This window comes from Oxyura jamaicensis, chromosome 3 (genome assembly GCF_011077185.1).
Source record: "Oxyura jamaicensis isolate SHBP4307 breed ruddy duck chromosome 3, BPBGC_Ojam_1.0, whole genome shotgun sequence".
Lineage (NCBI taxonomy): Eukaryota > Metazoa > Chordata > Aves > Anseriformes > Anatidae > Oxyura > Oxyura jamaicensis.
In genome coordinates this window covers 75,947,875-75,974,772 of record NC_048895.1, presented here as the reverse complement: position 1 = coordinate 75,974,772, position 26,898 = coordinate 75,947,875, and the positions used below count along the sequence as shown (strand labels likewise).

The window sequence follows — 26,898 nt, the reverse complement described above, 5'->3', positions numbered from 1 at the left end:
CCAGAAACCACACCAATGTGCCTGCTGGGATTTGTTACCAAGATGTCTAGTCAAAAAAAAAAAAAAAAAAAAAAAGTATCAAATTCTTGAATCCCCTTTGCAGTTGCCTATCACTAGAATGCTGGAAGTCAATTAAATTTCTCCAATTCTAAAGTAGGAACTATTCTTTCTCAGACTGAACACCAGAGGCTTTCCAAATATGTAGCCAGGATCCACGATACAGAAGCATAAAAGGGATTGAAGAAGCCAGGTCCTTTGGTACCCACAAAGCTTTCCAGAACCTATTTTATGGGTCAGCACGTCCAACTAATATTTACAGCACAACTGAAATGAAGTCGGCTGAACAAAGGCCAAACTGAAAAAAAAAAATACTACAAGAACTCCTTCAGTGAGTCATTCAAGCAGTGTAGCCTCCAAGTTACGTTATTTTAAACTTAAATCCACATATCTGCTGAGCTGAAGCCAATCCCTTTAAATAAACAAAAGGACCAGATATTGGCAACCCAGGTATCATTTACTTGGTTTTTGCATTTTGGAGACATAAGGACTAACACATGCCTGATTATCACAAGCTCTAAAAACACTGTTAAAACATAGCTACAGAAACACCAAAGCAACTTAAGCAGTGAGTCATGACTCTGTTGGGTTTGGAAAAAAGTCTGATCTGATTATTTTTTGCGCGTCATTCCACTAGAAGACCTGATGTTAGACTTCCAGTTAGCCACATAACAGTGCTTTTTCCCTGCTGTCCATCTGCAGCTTCCTCCTATATGAACATGTTCTGTATAAAACAAACAGCACCGATAACCAATTAACAAAATCAGCAAAAGCAGTACCTAAGTAAACAAAGAGCTATTCCTTGCTGTTTGCTAGCAGATTTTACCTGTCACAACGAATGCAGCTACCGCTTAAGGAAACAGATGAGCTAGTCACCTGGCGGGAACAAGAGCCAAAAGCACAAACAGAAACAGAGGAAGTTCCACATGGCAGAGCTTCTTCATTGTGAGGGTGACAGAGCATGGAACAGGTTGCCCAGGGAGGCTGTGGAGTCTCCTCTGGAAATATTCAAGGCCCATCTGGATGCACCCAAACTGTTCTGGGTGTCCCTGCAGGGGGCTGGACCGGATGATCTCCAGAGGCCCCTTCCAACCTCAGCCACGCAGTGACTGAAGTAAGAACACGTAATAAAACCTACCCACAGATATGTTGCCTAGAATTATTTGTTGCCAAAGGCAGATTTCTGATCCTCAGCTACCTGAAACATAAAAAGCAGAGACTGGACACTCCTGTCTTCATAACACCTTTGCACAATCCTGTGCCTATGTGAAAACCAAACGCAGTGAAGATTGCCCTTCTGTCACTAGGGGTGATACAGCAAGTTGCCCACTGAATTTGTAGAACTGTGCTACATTTGTGGCCTCCTAAGCTCTGCAAAACCCCTGAGCGCAGACGTGCAGAAAACATTTGCAGAGCAGGACTTCGCACAAGGCAGCAAGTCTCCTACTGGCGCGAAAGCAGAGTTGACACAGGGTTCGTGACCTGCACCTTGCTACAAAGGCCTTGCTACAGGCAGCACTGTCAGAGGAGGGGCACACAACAACCGCTCGGCAATTCCTCGTCCAGAAACTCGCTGGACACCAGCCGGGGCAGCACACCCCTAACCGTAGGGCCCAGCAGGTCCCATCCAGGGGCAGCCGGTCGCCGTGTGCCGCGGGAAGGGCCCCTCGCACCCCCCCGAGCGCCCCCCCCAGCCCGCCCCCCCCCGTCCCCTCACACACACACACCCGGCCCCGGGCACGGCCGGGCCCTGCTCGGGCCTCAGGCGCGGTGCTCCCGCCGGCCGCGGGAGGCAGGAGGAGGCGGAGGAGGCCCGGCCGAGTCCGTGCGGCCCCCGGAGCGCGGCCGCCCCGCTACTTACGCTGTCCCCCGCCTCCCGCCGCCGCCGGTACCGTGGCCCCGCGGCCGCCCTCCGCCCGCCGCCGCCGCTCGGCTCGGCGAACAAGACAATATGGCGCCCGCCGCCGCTCACCCGGAAGCAGAGCGCGTCACAGCGCTGACCCGCGCCGGCGCCGCCCGCCTCCATCTTTACTGAGGGCCGCGCGTCCCGCCGCGACGTACACACACAGACACGGACACATCCCCCACCTTGGGCGCCGCCATCTTTAATGAGGGCACCCCGCCCCCCGTTTCGCGTCCCGGGGGGCTGCCCCGATGGGAGGGGGCCCTCGGGTCGCCCCTGGTAGCGCTTGGGCCTCAGCCCCCGTGTCCACAGAATCATGAGGGTTGTAAAAGACCTCCCAGATCACCTGGTCCAACCACCCCCCTACCCCCAACGTCACCCACTAAACCATGCCGGGTCTCCCCGCGAGGAAGCTGGGGTTGCTCCACGTTCAGCGGACAGATGTTGGCCAGCTAACGCCACCCTCACCTCGTTGCCTTCTCTTGGCTTCACCCGATGTAAATGTACACGACAGCCATTCTGTCTGGTCCTTGGGTACACCAACCTTAAGACCGACGTGGATTAAGAGAATAAATTAACTTCTCTGACTACAGAAAGCGGAAAGTTGCAGGGAACTTGGGCTTCACTTCACGCAGGGGTTGCATCGAAAGACTTGCTGCTGCCATCTATGCTGCACGTCACTGTTCACTGCAGTGGTTTGTGTGTCTCCTTGTCTGTGCTGCAAGAAATGGCTGCGTCAGGAACGCTTTCCAAACAGCGGTGTTAGAGAAGCATTAAGCGCCAAGGACGAACAACCAGACACACACCAGGAACCTGGAGTGGCGCTTTGTGGGTGGGCAAGCTTCAAGCTACTGCTCAAACCGTGGCTGCGCAGGGACCTGCACTCCTGGTCCAGGTCTTACTGACCACAGAGTCACAAAACTCTCTTCTTGTTAGCAGAACTCTGTCCCTGGCCTGTGCCACAGGTGGCAAAGCAAAGGGGAAACGTGGTGCGGCTTACGTGCTGAAGGATATGGATTTGTGTCTGGGTACCGCAGCCAGGTGCTGTGAAGTTGCCACACAAGATAAAAAGGAAAAAAATAGCCTTTATTTAGCTGGGGAAGAAAATGTAAGAAGATGTGAACATAGTGGAGCTTATCCACATGCAGGGATGATAGTAGGATCAAAACGTATCTTTGTAAAATGGCTAAATAGGGAATTGTTGCCATGGATGTAGTGTCATTAGAGTTCACTGTAATGAATCCGTTTACATAACACAAAAGCAAAAATTTAACCTAGCAAAGCAACGAGGTAAGCGTTAAGAAGTCATAAACCAGCTCAAAAGGAATGCCGCTTTGTTCTCTTAAAAGCAGTACTGCATCTTTGTGTTTTGTATTAAAAAAAAACAACACTGGAAGCTACAATAGATATAAGAAACATTCTTGATGCTGTAAAAAAAATACTGTCATTGTATGAGTATTGATGAAGACAGAACTATCTAAAACTTTATATAGACAGAATGTATACCAAGTAGTTTTAAAGTAATTACAAAGAACTACAATCGTTTTATGGCAAAAACTTAATTCACCTAGACATTTTATGTATTATTGTACAAAGGAAGTGTTTTGACTTATGTTCAGATAGAAGTCTGTTAATACATATATTTTACAATCTCAGTTTACAGAAAAAAAATCATTTTGAATCATCTTGAATAATCACTTTCCCACTATTTCTGCCATTTATTTACCAAAGGGAGAGGTACGAAGAGCTAAAACAACTGGCAAGTGACACCCAAAGACACAGCAGATACAGAAGCAAAAATAATCCAGTGTAAAGTAATTAGACTGAGAAGTTTTTGTACACTTACATGTGCACAGGTCCCAGAAAAAAAAAAAAAAAAAAGTTTCCAGTTAATGAAAGCTGAGAAATATCAAAGTTTTGTTTAATCAAGGCTAGTAAATCTGTTTTGTGAAGTATGCTGCCATTTACTTTTTAATTAAAATTATATTTGCTAATTTTTGCTAACCTGAAGGTTGTATTTGTATATTTTGCCTCTATTTTATCACATCTTAAACCATTTCCTAAGAAATTACTAATTTCCAAATCTTAGTTTGTTACTAGTAAATTCAAATGGGAATTTTGAAACAGGTTACTTTGAGAATGTAGGTGCATTAATTGCATGTCCCTTTATGACTCAGTTTGTGTTAGTATAAAAAAGAAGTCAAAAGAGTAGCAAATGGTGAAGTTAAGACATCTTGGTTTTTTAATGAATTTATAAGCCACGCTCACCTGCTACCACTTGAAATCCACAAGCAAGAGCACTTCTTTGACGCACACAGAAAGGTGCAGATGGGAATAGGGGAGGAAGGTTTGGCAGACTACAACTATTTCATTTTCTAAACAAAGAATTACAGTGCACGTATCTTGGGCACAGAAGTTTAGGGGGGAGTTGTTTTCCCTTCACCACTAAGCACACTCTTAGGAGAACATGCTTACACAAACATGATGTCTGTAGGTGTATTGGCATAGGTTAGTATAGTATAGGTTAGCATAATTCTCTTCCCTGACACTTTTTGCCATCTTTAGCCAAACATAGCATAAATGGTATAGACATCCAACGATAACAAAGCTTTCTGAGGAGAAAGGCTGTATAATCGGGCCTAACTTCTTAGCTGGTAGAGCCGTCTTTATTGATGCCTCAGCTCTGGGGAAGCTATTGTAGAGGCTCTAGTTGCCCCATATGCAAATCAAGGATTTCTCATAAATAAGATTTACTTACGGAGGGATGGGCAATTATTTGCTTCCTTCCTCACTGGTTTAAAGGCACCGTTGTGTGACTGGTCAGCAGAGAGCTGCTCCGGAGTCAGTTTTACAGATAGCTGTACTGCCACCTGTAGACAGAGCCCGTAGAGTAATTTGGAGAAGTAACATCACGGTGAAGAGTACTTCTTCCAGCAGGTTTTGCTAGTTCAAGGAAAGGCATTGGCGCAGAAGTTTATGGAGACCCCAAACATTAAGAATAAGTGAGGCTGATGAAGACTGATGTGGAGAGAAGGGTAGGCCAAAGAGAAAGAAGCCTCCAAGCTTTTCCAAATGAGGAAGCGGGCTACTGCTGCTGTTTCTGAAACAGGTATGGTATGGCTCTGTGAAGAGCATATGCTGTAGACCTGAAAAGATTTCTCGTCTGTTAACAGATTTCAAGGACGGGGCCCTTCAGTTAAATTCTGAAATCCCATTACTTTTCAATAGTGCGCACAGATCTCCTGGTTGCAGCCACGTTCCTCAGCTTTGGATATAGGCACTAGAATTACATTTACATTTTAACAACGACAGGATGTAATTGTTAAATTCCACCTATTTTTCAGGAATGCTCAGAACTTATGCAGTTCCTGAGAAAGAACTGTAACAGGTCTTCATATTATGTACAGCTATTTGATTTAAAGCCAAATTCTAGCACCAAAATAAAAATAAAAAATTGATGTTCATGAAGGACACCCTAAATGTGAGTTGCGCTGAAATTTGTGGATAGCATTCTCTTTAGCCTTGAACTCTTAATTCTAAAACCAAATTACTTATTTTTATGCAATGTTTTCTTCTATAACATTCCTGTATCTGCTCCTGACCCTGAACTAACTGGAGTTGCTGCCAAAACTGCTTTTTATTTCAGCTGAGGAAGCCTCATCCAGGAACAAGAACGATAATCTTGGATAAAAGTGTTGGCTTCTTTTCATCCCTTTTTCCCCTCTGTGTTCCTTCCATGTTGTTGATGAGGAAATCATCCTGCCAGCATCTTTCACAGCATCCTAATCACTATGCCCACACTACGGAAAATCTCAGCAGTCCAAACAGCATGTGAACTGTGGTTAAGGGAAGCGAAGAGCACCTCAAAGATAGTCCCTTGAAAATTGCATTAAAAAAAAAAGAAATACAGGAGGAAAATCTTATTCTGCTTCTCTCTGAGTTCTGCACTCTAAGGAGTTGTTTCTAGGCTAAAACTAAGAGATTAATATAGGTACTTATGTAAGTTCAGTAGTTATACATTTTCAGAAGTCAGCAAAACCAGAGACTTTGGGGCCTCATCTAGTCAATCTGTCTGCTTTAAGCTGGGTCAGATATACTCCATCTGTGGTCTCTAAGTAGGACTGAGTCACAGAAATGAAATTTACTCTCTAATTGCTGTGATTCTTGCTCAGAACTATTTTTGAGTTCTGGTCAACTATATGCAAAGAGGAGGAAGGCAGGTGGAGGAAGAGTACCAGAAGACACAGAGGTAAAAGAACTGACATTTTAACCAATGGTGTTTTCTTCTGTTTTAGTGTAGACCCAAGATTAAGATAACATTAGCTAGAATACAGATAGCTATAGCTGTCTGCTTAGTTTTTCTGAGTTTTACCACTTTGGGGTAAACTGAGACAATTAGCAAAGGGAAAAACTGACTGGGTTGGCCAAGACATATAGCCTATTTAGGACCTAGCCAGAGGAGTTTTTTTCCATTCAAAAATAAAATCCTGTGTGACCAGAAGCTCACTCTACCTGTTCTGACAGTCACTTGCATGGCCAAACAATCCTTAGTGCCTGCACAAGTATGCGCAAGAACTGTGACTGTCAAATACACCTCAGCAGTTTGATTGAGCAAAGGCAACAAGGCAGGCTCAGTTATTTTCTTGGGCAAAAAGGTGAACACAGCTGGGATGTAGCTCTGAAACAGAACTAGAGAATAGAGAATATGTGCAAGTAGAAATGATAACCTATGGTAGAGGTGGTAAAAAGAATAGCAAGCTTTTTCACAACACAACATTTCTATAAATGAAAATAGTAAGCAGAAATAAACACAGGTCTTTCTTTACCAGAGCAAGCTAGACCAGATGTAACTGTTACAGAAGCAGTTTGAATTTAAGTAACTGCCTATTGAATAAAAAAAAATAATCACATAGCTTCAAAACCATCATCAGATTTCGACCTTAAAATGTATCTATTATTATCAGGGATGGAAATGGGCAATTACCAAAAGAAGAAAACATTACAAATGGGGCAGTCAAAATGTGAACAAGAGCCAGACGACGGGAGCACGTTCTGCCAGTAGAAGACATGCTGTCCTCCACTGAGGGCAAAGGGAAGTCCAGACATGCATCAGAAGGCAAAAGTCATCATTTACTGTCCAACTCACACACACAGTGCAAAAATAATTTATAGTTTATTACTCCTGTGAGAAAAGTATTCAGGAACAGATAAATTCATGTTTGGAACCAAAAGTAACAGAATTACCCAGTTACACTTAAATTCCATACATATTCATACACGAGCTTGTTATATGCTGTACATGTGTCGTAATTATGAATTTGAAAGTTTACCAAATACAGAAGTATTTGCCATTCTCTTTCCTATCCTAGTAGGCAAAATGACAATATATATTGATGGCTTTATGGTGTGCATATATATATGTATTTATCTCTGAGGATATATACATGTACACCACAGTTTATATTTACATTAAAACAGGAGTACATGGCTACACCAGTGCCTGTTGGAGACAGCTGAATGGGTACTGAGTATCTGAGGGTTCTCTGTCACATTTTCCCAATCTGTTCCCAACAATACACTGGGAAAGTGTGCTGCAGCATTACCCAGAGACATCTGTGGTTACTCTGTTCTGGTAACACTGCTTTCCAATTACTACATCTGTGAGCTACATGCTTTGACATGTACTTGTTTGCAGAAAGCCTAACAGCAGACATCCAACCCAGCGATGGGAAGGATCTGGACTAAATCACAAAGAAGTTGAAATACTTTATATTGTTACTGTACAGCAGCAAATCCAGGCACTTAATACTATCAGCATCTTTATTCTCACCTGTTCTAGAACTATGGGTGAAAGCTTATCTTCATTAAAGTCAAACTTTCCACTGACCTCACTAGGATAGGACATTATCTTACATTCTAACTGCATTGTATTTTAATGAATCCAGGAATTTAAAATGTATGGCAAAGTGCATATTTCAAAAGATTCAGATATTCAGATATTTATAATAGCTTGACTGAACTTCAGAGTCAACATATGATAAATTCTCTACAAGATAAAGGCACAATATTTACAGGTACTCTTACCACTGCAGCTTTAAATAAGATAAACTAAATAACCACAACCATTTTTTTTCTAATTTAAACTGTTGAGAATTATAGTAACAATCTTTCATAAAAAAGCAGATATGCTTGTGCATTTAGTACTCTTGATTCCGGAACCATCTGAACATGGGCATCACTAACATACACCCACTGTCCTGATGATGCGCCCACAGCTTCTTTTAAACCTGAAATGCAACAGCAAAAGAAGTCATGTTTCTCGTCTTTCACATCATCATTGAACAAATAAAAGGATGATTCAAAACACAAAAAATCACTTCTAATCTACAATAGTAACTCATGACTTAGATGCAGTCCAGTACTTATAGTTTGAAATGTACAAGTCCAAGAACACCTTTAGAGAAAGTGGAGGAAGACAATGCTTATAAATGTACACTGCCGTCACCCTTTTGATATTTATTCACAAAGCCTAAGACACCTAAGTACAGCTTACTGAGTTCTATAAGGAAATTATGTAAGCACACACAACCAGCTCTGACAGAAAAATATCACATTTCAAAAGCTGGCCAGAGTGAAATTATGACACTGAAAGGATCTAATCGGTTCTAGTAATTACTGCATGGAAAGCCTAGGACTCAGGGAGACTCGTTTCAAAAATAATATAAAATATTTGTCCTTCTGGGAGATGAGCTTCAAATGCAAAGTGGTATCACACAGGATACACAAGTACGTGCTTGGCTCTTGCTCCTCCATGAAGGCAAATAGTAAATACATTTACTTTGCTCTGACAGCTCAACATTGCCTCCACAAATCATTCACCAACAGGTTCTATCCTAGAATCTTATTTCATTCTACATGAACAAAACATATTAAAAAGAACTAGAATGCAAAATACCAAGAGAACCCCTACAAAAAAACACCTGTCCTCCATGGAAAGGTTTCTTGCTGTTCACATTAAATCAGAGTATTTCAGATTTTTAAGCATTAAAAAATTTCAAATCCTAACAAATATAAGATAGGTAAAATAACAAAAATATAGAAAATCTAATTTAAATTGTTCTGGATTCAGCTTTTGTGCTAGATTATTTTCGAACACCACATCTGCAAATACTGACATGTTAGAGGGCAGTGCCATTCACCTGAATGTACTATTTTGACTGGGAAAAAGAGGACCACTTTCCACCAATTCTCTGCTTAATAACTGAACTAAAATTCCATGGTTTACTCAGCCATGCGTGGTTTTAATATAGAAGCAGGTCATGCACTGTGTGTAACCAAAAAAGAACAGACATGAGGGGCCCTAAAAGTAATATCATATTCTGAGCTAAAACAATTCTATATCCCTATAACGAAAAGAAGCTGTAGCCAGTGGTTGCTTTGGCTTTACTCACACACAATGGAGGTTGTCTTGTACATACCTAGAACATTCTTAGTGGTAGAAATATGCTCTAGTAATTTCTTGGAGGGTGTTCTGACTTTCACATATGCAGCATAATGACCACCTCTCATTGACCCACTGTGCTCCACTATTCCATAAAGACTATATAACACTCGTGCACCGTCTGTAACATTCTGTATTCCCAGAAACACAGAAAATAAAGATGAATTACTTCACAAAGAATTTTACAAATATCTTAATTAGTTTTCAACAGTGTTAGTATTACTTTGAAAGAAGCAGAGAGATATCTACAGCATTTCCAGTGGTGAAACACATCTTACACTTAAGAGTCTATTAATTGAATACAGTTACCATGGAAGCAGCATGGTAGCAGTCCTTAATGCAGTTAGATACACTAAAACCATCAGGGCAGCATAGCTTAACTAGTACTAGGTCACATTAGTGCTATTTATTGATACAAATGGAATTTCAGTCTGCTGAGTTTCTGATTTCAGTGTGCTACTAGAAAGCGTTCAATCTAAAATTCCTCTGGGAAAGGCAGGAATAATCATCATCATCATCAATCCAATTTAACTTACATTCAGGACAATAACTGTGGAAGTACAACAAAAATACAGATTTGAAATGCGTACCTTACAAGAAGCAGAACAAAACGGCGCTAAATCCAAAATCAGTGGGAAATCCACGTGCCTATTCACTTTCCTTAGACTCAAACCAGCCTTAAAAAATAAGAAAGAAAGACTGTAAGATAAATACTTTTCCTAGGAAGCTTTTTAACGCTGATTTGTATTATTGTACTATTAAAATAAACCAAAACCAAGAATAAGATTGTAACTTACTGAAACTCTTTGTTATGTTATGAATACAGTGCATGCTACCGTAAGCATGGCACACACTTAAGAGGCTTCTCTGGATACATGTGAAGGGCTAAATGCATTCTGCAGATATTAGAGATTCAAAAAACCACAAGCAAGTTTCCCAAAAGAAATAAATAGTGGTTCTACCAGTCCTTCATATAAAAAGGAAACACTAGTATGCACAATGACACTTAAATAGGTGCTCAGCCACCATGGCAGAGGAATATACAAGAGGTTTTGGGCCTTTTACCTGGTGGAATCTTTTCAGATGTAGGATGAGAATAGCAGGAACTGAAGAAATCAGAAGCTGTTTCCGAGCATTTGTGTAGACACCTTCCATTTTCCTTTCTGTATTTAAGAATATTAAAAGAATAATTTGTAAAGTGGGAGCAGACACACGATTTACTTATTTTTAAAATTTCTGACAGAATAGATCTGTGTTGCAATGACTTTGCGCATGTATGTATTTTCCAAAGGAAGTTTTGTGGAGTAACCAAAAAAATATTTTCTCATTCTTCTTGCTTTCAGGAAACATCACATACCAAATCTAAGCATTATTTTAACCCATTCAGTGCAAATCTGACCAAAAGCTGGAAGTGCTAGGTCAGAGTACACACTGAGATACGGTGTCTGCTACCACGCTGTCCAACCTCCCTGTTAAAAGCATTTCACCTGAAACAGATGATCATGGGAACAGGAAATGCAAAGTACAGGTCTCATCAACTACACCAGTGTCCTAGCCACTACGTTAGAGATTAATCTTCCATTCTCCATGGCAAGACAATGCTTTGTGCTCAGCTCTGAGAAAGGTCTGAAGGGAAGGTGTCCATTTCAGGACATCTCATAACCTGCTCGCTTGAGCATGCATGATAGGGAACCTGCCTGTGGTGCAAAAGGAACTGAATGGGGGGCTCTTACCAGAAGTAGCTCTATGGTTGGCTATAGAGTAAACAGAGAACATGCCACCAGCATATTTTTCCCCTGAAAAAATCAATTAATTGGATATTTTTACACATGCCCAAAGCAAAATATTTGAATTGAGGTAGAATGTAGTGTTTCAGGTATAAGTAGGTGAATTCTTAAGACTTTTGTTTTAGGAGGAAAAAAATCAGTGATTGTAAACTGATTTTTATTTCCATTTTTTCACTGGGCCCATTGAACCAAAATGTTAATTACACAGTCTTGTTAGTCCAATGTCTGATAAATGATCATTACTTTGTCTTTGATTTAGATTTTTTCTGAATTTAATCATGCATAATAATCCCTTCTTCTTCATTAGACGTCTTTTTTTTTTTTTTTTTGCCCCTCACCGACTTAATTACACAGCTTCCCTGAGCACTTGCATTGCTTCAGCTGAATATTACAGCTTTTACTTCAAAGCTTCCAGGATTGTAAAGCACACATAAACAGCAGAAAAGATTAATATCAAATTATGAGCCTATTCAGTTTATGGTAATCTTTAAATGACTTATCTTGGATAGAAATAAACAAAATATGCAAAATAAATTCTAAATTACATCTACTATTATGTTTTAATATTTGCAGGATGAAGTTTTAAGTTGTTTCAAGCAGGTCCTGCCTGGGAAGACGTTTTCTGTTCAGCCACAAGGGGGAAGCCCATGCTAGAGCAATGAAACATCAGTGGCTGCACAGGTTTTGAGAGGAAATCCTGTACATATCCGTATTTGGATACTAGCAAATTACCTGTGGAGTTGGTTTTCTTCTGATACTTCTGTTTCCTTTCTGTACAGCTCTCACATAAAAGCTTGTTGTTCCCCATTAGCAGCTCTACAGAGGTAAATTGGTAAAGGCAGGACTGAACAGAACATTCCTTTGAGCTAGTTATATAGGTCTGGGAAAGCGTCTGAAAAGCATTTTGAGGGTTTTGGGATAGTGAAGATTTGTCTACAGAGAACATGGAATTATTCGATAAACCTGAATCACCACGGCTTGATTTTTCATCTTCATTTATAGTATCACAGAAGCTAAGTTTGGATATGGCACTGGAAATCACCTCATCATTACTGTCACTTGGTTTGCTGTGCGGCATTTTCACGTTGATGTGGTTGACATGCAAAGCAGAGATGTTGCTGGATGAGCTAAAAGCTGACTGCTTAGAAGCACTTTCACTTTCAGAGGCTTCACTGTCTGCATCAAAGCTGCTTTCCGAGCGGCTGGCTTCCTTCTCACTGCCCTCAGTCTGACTCCCGTTCACAGCAGATTCAGCAGTTGGATCTTTGGGGTATAGCATGCCAGAACTACCTTCCAGCTCACGCGTTTTGGTTTTTTCCTCCATGATAATAGGACTTCTTTCTTCTTCATTAGAGGAAGCTTTTCTGGCAAGCCTTCTCTCCTGGTTCAACTGATTCTGTAAATGATGGCATTATTATTTTAGTAACATAGGAGAGAAACAGAAAACAGAGCTGTGATCTAACATAACTTTTGAAACACAACAAATTCAAAGCAAATTAAACCTAATGTTTTATCTTCTCCATCTTTCACATGCTTAAGCTACTTGATCTCCTTAAGACCTGTTTAAACTAATACAGGATTGGAAACCTACACGCCCATCAGCTAAGCGCATTATGCTTACTGTGGGATCAATATTTCCTCCAACTAATTGCATTCACTTTGTGACAGCTGTGGATGGCACATTTGAAATGGTATCATTCAATCTAACTTAAGCTTCTCAAAAGTTCTCAAGTTTAAGCTAACCTTCCATGAGAGGCCTTAGCTGATAAGCACCTTCTTCTCCCTTTGTAGGCACCTATCTTAGAACTAAGTAAACCACCCCTAGCAGTATGGTTTGTTAATTTGTATATTTTACTGTGGCTGAAGTGTTTATTTTTATCATGACAGATAGCAAGAAGAAAAAGTGTTGTTGCCAGAGAAAACTACTATACATTTAAAAAAATACTTAAGGCTGCCATAACTTTAAATTATTTATAAGTATCTGTGATTCTTTTCTTTCTTTCTTTGGCTTCTTTCCAAAAGAAATGAGCAATTTTCCTTCCTCATTGCTGTTTCCTTAATCCGAGTTTGATCAAAATTCCAATGATGCCAGTGGGAGTTTCCATTAAACTCAACAATTAAAGTTTTATATCTTTTCTCCTATGACAACTGATCCCTGCACTTTCTTCTTTCCATCTTCCAAACCATTTATTTTATATGCTTCTGTCTCATTCTCTTTTTCTATCACACTCTCATATGTTTATTGTTATTTTTTCTTCACATTTATGGTGTTAGGACCTGATTCAGAAGAATATTTACAGTCCCATCTTCAAGTAGGACTCACTCCGATACTAGGCACACAAATTTAAATCTTACTGGCACTAAGAAAATACCTGTAAATGGAAGAAAAAAAAAAAGGCAGGGAGCAGACAAACACAACACAACTGACACACATCACTGCCTCCACAGAACAAACTACAGAAAGTAACTTCCATGGGTTGCTTCCATAACAGGGAAACTAAGTGGACAGAAATACCTTCTGCAGATTTGGTCATGTGCCTAAGTATCAGCAAACATCTAATTATAGACATGACTTTATGTTTAAGACTTCCTACTATCTTTGGAATCATGGCCTGTGTTGGAAGGGACCTCAAACACCATCTACTTCCAACCCCCCTGCCATGGGCAGGGACACCTCCCACCAGACCAGGTTGCCCAAAGCCCCATCCAGCCTGGCCTTGAGCACCTCCAGGGATGGGGCACCCACAGCTGCTGTGGGCACCCTGTGCCAGGGCCTCACCAGCCTCTGAGTGAAGAATTTCCTCCTTAGTCTATATCTACCCTCTTTCAGTTTAAAACCATTGCAAGATAGCTTCTCATTTAGTAGAGAGGACTTCTGGATTGTCTTTGTTACACATACAGGTCCATCTGGAAGTTTCAGAACCCACTCCAGGTTACAAGGACCAACACATTCGGCACTACAGTGCCTATCTTGCAGGCATGTAAGACCTTTGTCCAGACCATTCTTTATATACACATCAAGGCTCAGTTCTTGAAGAACCTTCAGCTCTTACTCAATTTTAAGCTTTAAGGAAGACCTTAAGTCCAAGTGAAGTCAATGTAAAAGGCAAATAATATTCCTAAATGTTTTCCTAAACAGGTCTTAAAGTTACAGTAAACACTCCCCTTAATAATCAAAGTCATTAAACTTAAAAGCAAGAGAACAATTTAGCAAAAAAAAAATGAATAAAATCCAATTAAAAATAATTAAAAACCCCAAACACTATTATCAACTAGGACCATTTCTTGTCTCAGTTATGTTTGCTTGCTTTATAGATGGAGAAGAGGGACAGGGACTTGTGTGAAGTTACTGCTACTATTTGAGTATTATGCAAACAGCAGTCAAAGAATTCTTAAAATTGTGAAGGTCCCCACGTTAGGAGGAAAGCACAACAATCTCTGTTCAGATACTCTGTTACCTGTAAAACCACTTATCGGACTACCCCACTTTCTCTAACAAACATATAAATTGATTAACAGAAGTCACAGAATACCAACATGTGCTAACTGAATTCAGCAACTGCTTGTTTTGGATTAGCAGTTTTACTGCAGAACCAACAGACATCTTACACTAAAAATAATTCAAAAGAAGAATAAAGTAAAAAAAAAAATACACGTCCAAAAAGATGGAAGGGGAGCACAAAATCACAAAGCCTCACCAGTTAAGACAGACTTACCTTGCAGATCACTTTACCTGTTCTTACTGAAAGCAGAGCTGTTGTCTCCTTTTTATTATTGTCTAGACTAGTTCATTGAATCCACACCATACTTTACTTTCTTAATTTTGAAAACCATTCAGTAACCACATTTGTATGCATCAGTATAATCCTATATGGATTATAAGGCTTATTAAAAAACCAGAATGTTAATAATCACTGAGAGCTTTTCTAACTTTCATTAATAATAATATGTGTGCACAATTCTTGTTATGGATTTCTTTGAATCTGTGAACCTGACAGATAACTCTGTTAGGCTGGCATATTTTGCTGCCCTCAGAAAGGACTGTGTTGGGAGGCTGCACTGGGCTGGGCTGACCTCCCCAGCCCTGGGGTTACTGAAGGCCAAGTGCTTCATGGAAATAACGCTCCCAGCCTCCACGAGTCTCTGCTGCCGGTGCTATTTTTGTTGTGCCTACTGTCAGCTAATCCCTCTGATGGCTCTAAGGCAGACCTGCCTGCTCTCTTGGCCAGCATTATGATTCATGTGATTGCAGCCAGAAAAAAACACTAATGGTATAATAAAAGAAAAGCCGGAAAGAAAACCTAACCCAACATGAACTGAAATTAACTTGCGTATTTTTTTTCCTTACAAATGAAACCCCGTAACTGAAAACTGAATGGTTCCCAACAGCCATCATTTGTCACGCTTCTAATAATGACCTAAATATTTTAAGGCTAATCGGTCAGTTATACATATCTATTTAAAAAGAACATTTGTAGGTGTCAAAATTCGCACCCTGTAACCCTTGAAACTTCAGAATAAACTCAAGATGACTGGCTAGTGAGGGTATTTAGGTTCTTACCTTATCTTTTGTTAGAGTGTGTTTCTTGACAATTTTAGGCTGATTATTCAGTGTACTGATGGAAGAACAGTTACACTGACCCAGATCTGCTTCTTGTACACTTTTACCTTTACTTGTTCTTCCCAAAGGCACGGGTTTTGCAACCTAAGAAATTAGACAGGAAATGATGAAAGGATATATGCCATTTCTTTATTCCCTTGCAACAAACAGGAAACATGAACATAGGCTTTAAAAAATAGTAACCTACATTATTATGAACAAAACTGGTATTTGAAGACAAATACATTTCATACAGGATTAAATATTACACCAAATTCTCTCCCTTAAATGTATGTGAACACAGGCAGGGTAGGGGAAGAACCACTCCCAATCCATCCCCTTAATCCCAAATGAAAACCTCAATTCCCACAAAAACAGAGCGTATGTCTTAAAAGCAATACAGTTCCTCTGCAGCTAATGGAGACATACTGCAAACTATTTATGCCAAAATACCGGAATAAATAAGTTTAAAGTCTAGTTTTACACTGACTTATCCCTTAGGTACAATTCAATCCCTAGATGCAAACCAATAAGCTAGAATCTAACTTTCTGAACCTTTAAAAATAATTTTATGAACAATCTATATGCTAAAAGCACTATTAAACTAATAGTTTAATAGTATAATCTCAGACCTACATACGCTGTAAATAACTAAGTCATTTGTTCTAAGTTTGGACTAACTGAAAAATATATGCACATATGACATTAGAATCATTGAATCATACACATAGAATCATATATTATATACATATATAAAAGCCATACAACAAATGGACAGTATGAGAGTACATATATTTATACACAAGCATGCATTTTTAGGCTTGAAATCAAAACTGTGTATATATACATACAGAAACATCTTCATAACTGTATATAAAAGCAACCCACTGGAAACAATAGCTATTCTGTATCTTACCCTCTCCTCTATTATAGGAAGTGAAAGATCAATGAAAGGTTCTTTTACTGTTGAAATCTTGAAGAAAAAGAGAAAAAGCATATTAAATACAAAGAACGACATACAGGTTTAGCGCATACCTCCCCTTTTTAAAAATCAAGTTATTATCAGAAACTATGCAACATGCTAATTAGTTTCAAGATGCATCAAACTACAATGAAGAACTTCCCACAAGCTTTTTTTTTTTTCCAATTTTAAATTAGCTCTGTATTTCTTTCTAATACTGCACAAAATTTCAGCACCCAGACATAAAGGGCAAGGTCATTCATCTAGGCATCTAGGCACAACCTAGAAGCACTGTGGTGCTCAGTTCCTGTGAGCTAAAGACAGATTTTCAAGTTATGTGGGCCGTCTAGATGGATCACAACTTTTTGGACAGCAGAAGCAGCAAATCCGGTAAAATTTTATGGAAAAACTAACTTTTCAGCATTTCCTGATGCCGGACATATCTGTGCAGGCATTTGATCTTGTACATTGTTCAGCAGCAAGAACTGGTTAATGACAGTTAGATGACAGGTTCTAGCCTGATGCTCCCAGAAAAGATTACATCAGGCTTATTGGTTACAGCCAAAAGTTTTATTAGAAATATTTATAACATAATACACACTAGTAATTGTTAAAATAAAGCCAATTACTGGGGAAAATAGGCTTTTATTTTTTTTAAAGAAAAATAACTTACTGTCTGTTCTGCAGTTTTATTTTCCCTTCTATAAACCATAGAAAATCTAAGCTGAAACTGGAAATATCTGGTAAATCATACCTAAAGACATTCTCTCACAGCACTTCACATCTGCCTTTACGGCTACAACGTCCCGTCCAAGCCTGTTTCTTAAGCTCTCTCCCCTGCCGTTCTCAAACTGCTTCCAAAACTGACTTATCTTACCACTGGAAAGACTGTGAAAAACAAAGCCTTTAAAAATAACATCACGATGTGCACGAAAATTACTGAACACAGTCATGCCCTCAGTTACTGTCATTCTTGCCCTTGCCCTTCTTCTGTATTTATGATCCTATCTTCCACCTGTGACATTAGATAAGGACTGTACGGTCTTCTTAGCAAAAAGCTTACGTTTACCTGCTGTGTGAGGGACTCAGCATGGTTTAGGTTCCAGCAAAGCAATAAATTAGATTAAAACTACTTGAACTACGTTGACTCGCTGACTGATGAGCGATATTCAGACTGGGGTTCCTCTAGAGAGTGACTTTGCATGAACAAGCACTAGTCAGAAATACCCTTGCCAATGCAGGCAAAGGCAAGAGACCGCTAAACTTGTCCTCATATGGCTACAGCTAGCGAGTCCCGAGTCCTGTGCAGGCAGAATATAAGAATCCAGCAAAAATAAATGATACATACAAAATACATACTATGTCTATTTTGTATATAGCTGAAGTTCTTCATTGATACTAGTAGCACACTGAAGTGTAATCTGCACATCACACACAGGAAAGTTTACCTGGCACTGCAGAACTGCGCTTAAGTACTCAGACTGATTGATTTTACTTAATCTCTATAATATGAAATACAATGTTTTAAACCAAACACAAATGTAGCATTCAATTAAAAATAGTCATGCAAGTAAGATTTTTTCTCTTCCAAAGTTAAAGAAAATGATAAGGATCATGGAAAGCATTTATGATGAAATGTCAGTAATATTAATTATGAAAGGAATATGCTCTTCATTAGAGATATTATGTTAATTTGCAAAAATACTTCAAAAAAAAATTTAGCATTTCCCCACTTATATTAATTCAAAGTAATTCCCAATTTTCAGGCATATCCCAGAAGAATAGGCAGGAGGATTTATATTTTAAGATAGGTATGCTTTTTAGAAATATCAAATAAAAACACAAGTATAACCCAGATGATTAAAGAATTTGGAACCTCCAGCCCTGAATCAGATGTAAAATGAAGCCCAGTGTTTGAATCTGTTTTGAATTCAAATGACCCCCCGTCTTCTTAGGTTTATGGAGGATAATGCTTTAAAAGAAGAAGTTAAGTCATTTTAAATGAGAAACTTTCAATAGTCTTGCTTTAACAAACAAACAAACAAGTATAAAATTGACAATACAATTTTATACTTTCAAGACAATGTAATCAAACCAGTATGTGATCTATTCCACATCAAACCAAATTCCAAAATACCTACATTTTCACATTCCTCACACATGACAGTGCTAGTCAATTCACCAACAAAGATCCTATCTATGAAGTTCATCTTCACACCCTCTCTTCCATATGCTGAAAAAACATTGCCTTTTTTAAATGTGAAAAATAACAGATCCATGCCACACTATAAGCACAACAAAATTCTAAGATTTATTGTGAAAACAATTTTTATACTTATTCAAAACTTGTTGAACACAACATGGTAACTAATATATACTGTATTCCAACATTTTTAAAACATCTTGGTTATTTAGTTATACAGTCCCCTTATACTTCCCTTCCCCACCTACAATAACAAAATCATCATACAATATCTCTCAAGAAGCCTTTAAATAAGATCTGTTTTCTATTTAATACATAATACATAGTCTTCAAAACTAAATAGTAAAAAACATATAAAACTAACTAAATAAACAAAACAAAAAGACAAAAAGCCTGTTCTATGTCTTAACTGTTGCAGATTTAGGAAAGTTAATCATTAGACTTTAATTAAAGGAAAAAAAACAGCTTTTTGCATATACACAAAAGACAAAAATAATTTTAAACCTATTGTTTTGGGAAAATAACAACTCAAGCATTCTTTTGAACAGCTTCCAATTTTGGCTTTGTAATCATATTTAGAGTTCTCATAGTATCAGTCAGCTGATAGAAATCATTTTTGCCTATGGAAAGTGACCTCTCTGAGTGCTACAATAACTGTGGCCATGTAACAAACCCGAATATTCAGCGGACTATTTTAGAAAACAAAATTAAATTCTACATAGCATTACAAAAGGCATTATTAATACAGTGGAAGCCTTTATTCTGGATGTAAATATGCTAGTACATAATAAACTCTCTATACTTCAGATGTGCACTAGGTGGCACTAGAATAATACATAATAAAAATATTTTAACGCTACAGGACTGGGATTGCTGTTTGCAGTAGTCAATTTTGAAGAAAATGCTATTTAAAAACTTGTGCATTTTAAAACCTGATTCAATAAAGTGTTGCATACCTTTGACTTTTCTTCTAGTTTCTTCATCTGCTGTCTTAGTTGTTGGATTATTAAATGCTTTTAAGATACCGGTTTGTATGCGCTGTAATAATTTAAAAATAATTATTAGGAACTATTCTAAGTGCACCATTCTAAAAAACGATTAATATACAGTTAGATTTTCTCCATTCTTATTTCCATAAAAGAAGCGTAATTTTAACATTTTATATCTACTGTCGTTATTCATTAACACTGTCAAAGCTACACAACATTAACTTAAGTAACCATCCCAAAATTTCCTCCCCATAAAGAGGGAGCAGTTGTGCAGAGCACTGAAGGTTATCAAACAACAACGAGATTTTCACCAGTTTTTATTTCTTCCACAGCTGGAAAACAAAACAAAACAGAACAAAAAAACATAGTACCAGAAAAATAGTCTATTACTGACTGACTGGAATACAAAATACTTGAAGGCAGCTAAGTATCTTTCAACAGCCAGACTTCAATAGCTATATAAATCCAGTGTTTTAATTCCTTCTTATTCCTTTTTATTCCTGCTTATTTTCTAGCATTGTATATTTCAAATGTCAGAAATCCTTAGATTCACAAACTTTTCACGAATCCATATGCACTTAACCAGCATTTGCCCCCAAAATCCTAACAGTTGCATTTTTGAAAGAAGAATCAGAAGAATGAATTCATACATGTGCACTGTAGTTGCACCTCAAAATCGGGATTGCTCGGTTGCAACTGGGATAATGAGGTATTCTTATGAATTATTTGGATGAGTATGCTGGTAACACAATTGCACCTGCTGGTGCAAAACGTACCTCAGCCCACCCTGTGATAGACTGTAAAGAGGGAAGGAGAGCATTGTAGGAGAGCCATCACCAGAGAACACGGCACGATGCCTGACCTGGATTTTCCTTTCTCCTGGCAAATGTACCTGCTCTCTAGTCCAGAAACTCGACTAAGAGCCTCCCTTGATGGTGTGCAAATGACACAACAAAATGTGATACTGAAGTCACAGTTAGAGCAAGGTACCCTTCTAGGAACGAGGGGCGGTACCAAACATCCTGCAAGTAACCCTTAACCTGGGTACCAGTAGAAAAAAAATGGTAACTTTTGTTTGCAGACAGCAAAGTGCACTTTCAAGCCATCGATTACTGAAGTGTTGATGATGACAGGCAGCTCCAGAGGTTTGGTTTCTAGTTCAGGCACTCATCAGGCTAAGTCACACTCCTACCTTATGAGTATGTGACCTGGCTCGTGAATTAACTCCCACTGCCCTGAGCTCGGCTTTGTTCATCTTAAAGCCAACAATATACTAAAAGGACTAATCAATAGGTAATTCATGAAGTTGAACACCATAAATGGGTTTAGGGCCATAAGCAAGCCTTTTGTTGGGATTAGTGCGTTGAACCATTTATTTAGGTCAAAGAAAGACATAGTCTTTGAATGGGCAGGGTGCTGCCGACAATGGCAGCAGACATTAATCAATTAGCAGCAGGGTTCAGCTACGTCGGGCCCTGGTGTGAAACAATCTCCGGCCCACATTGCTGGATCCAGCAGACAGTATGTTGGTTTTATTGTCGTATCGACAGCCTTTTATCTTAAAAACCCACTTGTGTACATACCTCCTTTCTAATGCTTTTAATGGGGATGGGAAAAAGTTGAAGACTGCTTTCGGAAAGCTGTTTGCTAAGACATGAAAACAGGGATAGGGGGCAAACGTGGAGTGCAACTTGTGTGAGTTATGCAACTTGTTATAACTCCTGTCGTGCTTTATGTTACATGCATTTCTCACCACAACTTGAGGTTTGGAGAGATGAATGCAGTGGGGGTACCAGCTCCATGTTTAGCGGGGCAGGAGACCTCTGGCAGGTGGAGGACAAAGCGGGCACTTTGAGCACTGCTGTCACCTATGCGTGCCTGCTTCGGGGCACCAAGTTTCAGAGCAGCACGAAGGAGAGATGTTAGGGGCTGTAATCCTTTCTAAAGGATTCTGGTGGCAGACATCCTGCCGGGGGCTCTCCTCAGCGGCAGCCTGGAGGGCGGCGGGGCCGGGCAGCAGGCATGCGGCTCGCAGCTGCGGCGTTCCCAGGGCAGACAAAGCTGCTCCTGCTCCTGCTCTGCTCCTGCCTGGCACGGCTGGCAGTGCTGAATGGACCACGGGCCTGACACTCTCCGTTTGTCACACCATCTACAGACCCGAAAAATGGAATTAAAAAAAAAAAAAAAAGAAAAAAAAAGGCAGAGCTTTTACTAGTCGCAACCCTCGCTGAGCAGCCTGAGGTGATGAAGTCAGTGTTTGCGGTAATGCACCATTATGGGCAAACAGGGGTGAAATTGCACGAAAGGATGGAACCAACCTTTACTTGCCCAGTGGTGGGGGTGGCAGGAATAGCCTGCTGCCTAAAATATAATTTAAATTCTCAACATGTTCCATTACTCTTTTATGTCAGCTCTGGTAGCTGTCCTGCTCTCTAAAAAAATGATTCAAAAGACAAAAAAAAATGCAGGTTATCATAATGACAGCACATTCCCTGATGAAGCAGCAGATTGACTGGATTGAGGGGAATGAGCAGGCAGTCACTGGAGAAGCTTAGTTGTAATGACTCTGCTTTTGGTGAATCCTCAGTTGTGAAGCAAATACAGTTTCCACCTTTTATTGCATGAAAATGAACAAACAACAACATAAAGTTTCCCTCTCCTGTAAAAACATGACAACTGCTTTTACTGAAAAGAAAAGGCAGCAGCAGTCACCTGCTTCTGTGCTGTGCCCAGTCCGACAGGCAGTCTTGTAAGTGAGGCAATGCCAAGGTTTCGCTGTTTCTCTCTGAAGTTCAGCTTTGTGATTGCTGAATCAGCAATTTTGTGATTGCTGCTGACAAGACCAACCTCTATTAATACTCTGCTAGGATGAGGATTCAGTCACTGCTACTCTGATGCCACGAACTGGGCTCTGATACAGCTTATAACTTGTTTCCAAAAGAGTTCAGTTTAGGATCATCACATTCACCATGTTATTAAATGAGACGGAAGAGGAAGAACACTGGTCAGTACGATGTTTAGGGGCCTCCTTTTGACTAGACTCAGAAAAGACTATGTACCAAAACATCGTCTGAAAACCATGTTCCCAGACTAAGTCAGGCAAATGAAATCTGATGTAGTTCAAGCAAGCAAAAAACACTTTCTTGTATTCAGCAATGCAAGAGGCAGAAACGATAAAGGGAAAGAAGCATGAAAAAAAAATCACACAGACTTTTTTATATAACTGGTTATACACTTCACATTCTTAGCTGTAGATTACAAATTATAATTTTAAATAATGCAGCACCTTATTTCTAAAAACAAATAGTTCTTCACACCTTCAAGAGATATAAGAAACTTTGCCATATTTTATTTTTGTCCAAATTTTCTTACTGAAATAGGTTCCAATGAAAATTGTGGGCAGGTAAGTATGAGCTGCTCATTTCTATCCCCAAACTTTATCCTAAAATGCATTTTGTCAGCCAGACCAGAGGATCTCTTCCTACTATCCTGAATCCACAGAACGGGCTTTTTTGTCCTTTTTTAAAAAAAATAAAAAAAAAATGTAAACAATACAGACTCCTAAAGTTATCAGAATCTACTTACCATACTCTTTCTACTGCTCCCTGAAACTTTTATTGCAGTCAACCATTTTAAGACATCAAAATGAACATTATTGTATCATCTTTCCAAAACATCCTTATTTTTGTCAAGGTAATAAAATAGCCACTCACTCTATTAAGGACATCTTTAATACACTGGAAACATGAAGAACGCTGGAAACACAAAGAATACTGAAGCAATGGCTATTAGTTTACAATACCGTCAAGTTCTTTAAAGACACACGCAGGTGTTACCTTTGTCTCCTCAATCCTCATTGCATCCAGCAAATAGTGTAGAAGCTCCTGGCTGTCCTGTTGCTGGAAACCCTTAAATCGAGGAGCCCTGTGAAGGAAGCAGGAAGGAATTTAAATTTACATTGGGAGATATTGTCCGCATTAGACTCTTGTTGCATGCCAGGGTACAAATAGGTGTAATCCCTACGGGGCTCTAGGAAACTCCTGGTGTGGTTGCAGTTACACCAAGGCTGCACTTTAACCTGGGTTAAAGCATTTCGACCCATTTGGTAATGGCTTGACTTAAATACAGCCTTGCCAGCACATTTTCACCCACACTAGTGTGTGGCACTTCGCAGAAGTACTGGTATTGTGTCAGCATCGCCAAACAGTCCCACAGAGGAAAGAAAAAGGTTTTCAAAGTGTTTAACCTCTCCAGATACCCCACTCTACTGAGAAGAAATCTCAGATGAACATGAAACAGTCTGTATGTTGTAAAACAGAAGCAGCACAATAATCTGAATTGGAAAAAAAGATTACTGTGAAATGGAAGGGAAGTCACAAGGCTGTGCATCAAAACAAAAACAACTGCAGGTCAGAACCCAAATGAGGATACCTTAAATTCTTAAACAAAGTATTTATGGCCATCTCTTCAGAACAGTTCCATAGTCAAATATTCTATTAATCTGCAGCTTACTGAACTGAGTGAACTGAATGATTAGGACAGTAAACATTAAAATAACTACCATTACAGAGTATTTGCATTTTAAATAGTACTAAGAAAACTTAGGAGAAAATTGTAATACTACAATATCCTGATATCTGAAATTTTCATTGTATTCTATTAGACTTTTATTTGTACTAAATGTATTCAATTAATATTATAGATACTGGAGACAGATAAAGAACAGATTTCCATTCTATGAGTATTTCTAATGAGAAAAGACAGGGTTTGGGGTGGGTTTTCTTGGTAGGCAGCTAATCACTCGTATCATCAGGTAAGAGTTACACTTACTTCACATAAGTTTTAAAAGGATCTTTCAACATCGTGAATCATATTCACATATCACACTACATCACACCACGCACACATTCCAACTTCTGTTCTACAGTCTAACAAACTGCAGAACTTCATGTCTGAAACTGATGTTAAACCATACAGTGTTAGTAAGAGCAAACAAAACACTGCTTCATACCTAGAACAGAAAGAGCCTCAAACTGCTGAGACAATCTCTTCAAAGGTTTTGACTGACACAATAAAATTCAAATACAGATTCCAAAAACTAACAGGTCTGCAAAAGCAGGTCACAAATCAGTTCACGCATTATTTTTTTCCCCCAAAGCTGCTTAAGGTAATCTTATACCCAACTGGTTTTGAGAGCGAGAAAAAAAAATAAATGAGATGCCAGGCTGAAATTTCACAAGTCTTCTACAGTAATTCAAAGGAACCCTCCTTACCCATCCATCATAACAACCAAGTGTACAACGTATTTTGCTCCCACTGCACACTGAACAAAAAACAACATACATTTTAGCTTTTTATTGCAATTCCTGAGTGCAGCAAATAAGTTATCTGTATGAACCATGGAAGATCATAAAAAATCCACACTATTGCTGTGATTTAATATTGTTATATTTCCTTATCACCAGCAGTTTATTAATCTGAAGAGCCATCATTAAAAAGAACATCATGATAGAAAGCTCTTTTTCCTCAAGCTAGACAAGTTCAGAAAATGTGGGATAACGGGGTCCATTCCACCAGAACTTCATAAGCCCTTGGTAAAATCCTTTAAAGCCTCATTTCCAAGCTGGACCTGTAAGCACGGATGGCACATACGCCAGCCCCAAGCCCACCAGGATGGGTTCCTGCAGGGCAGCTCCCCGTGGCCATGCCCAGAATGGCAGTGAGCAGCATCTCAGGCCGAGCATGTGCAGGGGCCCGCAGGAGAAAGCTGCGAGGCTACAGCTCCCCAGCTGTCCCGTGATTTTGTCTGTGGGGTGAGTGACAAGCACTTCTCGCGTCACTGTGTGACAGCCCTCCTTTTTACAATGAAGTTGAACAAAGCGAGGATTTTTTGGTTTTATTTTTGAGATGCCCACAAGCTAAAAAAGCATTTGAGTTGCCACTGAGAAAGATACTACTTTTGCATAAATAATAACGCCACCACCTTTTGGATGTGTGATACTGAACGACTGTCTGAAACACCAAGATAATAAGCCCACCTTCTAGAATAATATATACTTACTAGTCACGTTAAACAGAGAGAGAAATCATCAAAAACTGCAACACCTTCTTAAAAAAAAAAAAAAGTCAGCATGTTTGCACACTCTTCATCTCTAGAAACTAGGAGTCTTGAAATAGGATCTACGTGCCCTAGAAAACACACATCTGGTGTTGCCCTTGTCCTCCCACTCTACATTGTTCTTTGAGCAGCTTGTCCTCCTTTATGGTTCCTGGCACCAGCACCCAGAGGCCAGTCAGCTTGCAAGCCAGCCCAAGGATGCGGAAGGCACGCTGGCGCTTGCTGGTTATTTGCTGTCACACTTCACGATGCTGGACAAATGGAAACTGAAGACTCCACAGTAAAGGCAGTCCCTGTAAAAAAAAGACCACCAGCAGCATCCACATGGCCCTCGTAAGCCAAAAGAGGAAAAGCATCTGTTTCAGACTGTACTACCACTTACACCAGCGATGTTTTAGTCAACTGCACCGGGCTGATGTTGCATCTGTTTGTAAAACAGGAGTTACTGTTACTCCAAAATTGCGGATCCCTTTTGTACTGCTTTAAATACCCTGTAACTACTATATTCTGCAGGTATGGATTACATAAAAATTACATGCCTATGAGTATGTGGACAGATACTTAAGGCATTATCCTTACTAAGGTAACAACAGCCTTCTCAAAGGCTTCTCCCAGCAATGTGGATCTTTGGCTTCCTGTAACCCCAAATGAGGGCTGGGTAAATATTGACTATTCACACACTCTTATTTACATTAACTATAACTTACCGGCCAAACCATGCCTGTGTGTTTACAGACAAGTTACTCTTTTGACCTTTAATTAACATCTTGGACCAACTC

At 39.5% G+C, this 26,898-nt stretch overlaps 2 protein-coding genes across 4 annotated transcripts in view; both read right to left on the bottom strand.

Annotated features, from left to right (window-relative positions):
• PNISR (PNN interacting serine and arginine rich protein) overlaps window positions 1–2,065 on the bottom strand; it is a 35,902-nt gene extending 33,837 nt beyond the window's left edge. For both annotated transcript variants that reach the window (XM_035319968.1, XM_035319966.1), the window contains exon 1: window positions 1,919–2,065. The gene's annotated coding sequence lies outside the window, so the exon portion shown is untranslated. The remainder of the gene's footprint in view (window positions 1–1,918) is intronic.
• A 5,044-nt stretch (window positions 2,066–7,109) lies between these two features.
• Window positions 7,110–23,959, bottom strand: USP45 (ubiquitin specific peptidase 45). Of its 2 annotated transcripts, XM_035321664.1 has the most exons (10): window positions 23,838–23,959; window positions 19,969–20,050; window positions 18,951–19,042; window positions 16,765–16,821; window positions 15,810–15,953; window positions 11,981–12,644; window positions 10,527–10,624; window positions 10,052–10,138; window positions 9,439–9,592; window positions 7,110–8,247 (listed from the first exon to the last, which is right to left on the bottom strand). In XM_035321664.1, exons 1-10 carry the CDS (start codon window positions 23,856–23,858, stop codon window positions 8,114–8,116), a joined length of 1,533 nt encoding a protein of 510 aa, XP_035177555.1. In that variant the 5' UTR covers window positions 23,859–23,959; the 3' UTR covers window positions 7,110–8,113. The 2 variants fall into 2 exon arrangements, with proteins under 2 accessions (XP_035177555.1, XP_035177556.1); XM_035321665.1 differs by lacking the exon at window positions 18,951–19,042.
• Window positions 23,960–26,898: the final 2,939 nt, after the last annotated feature.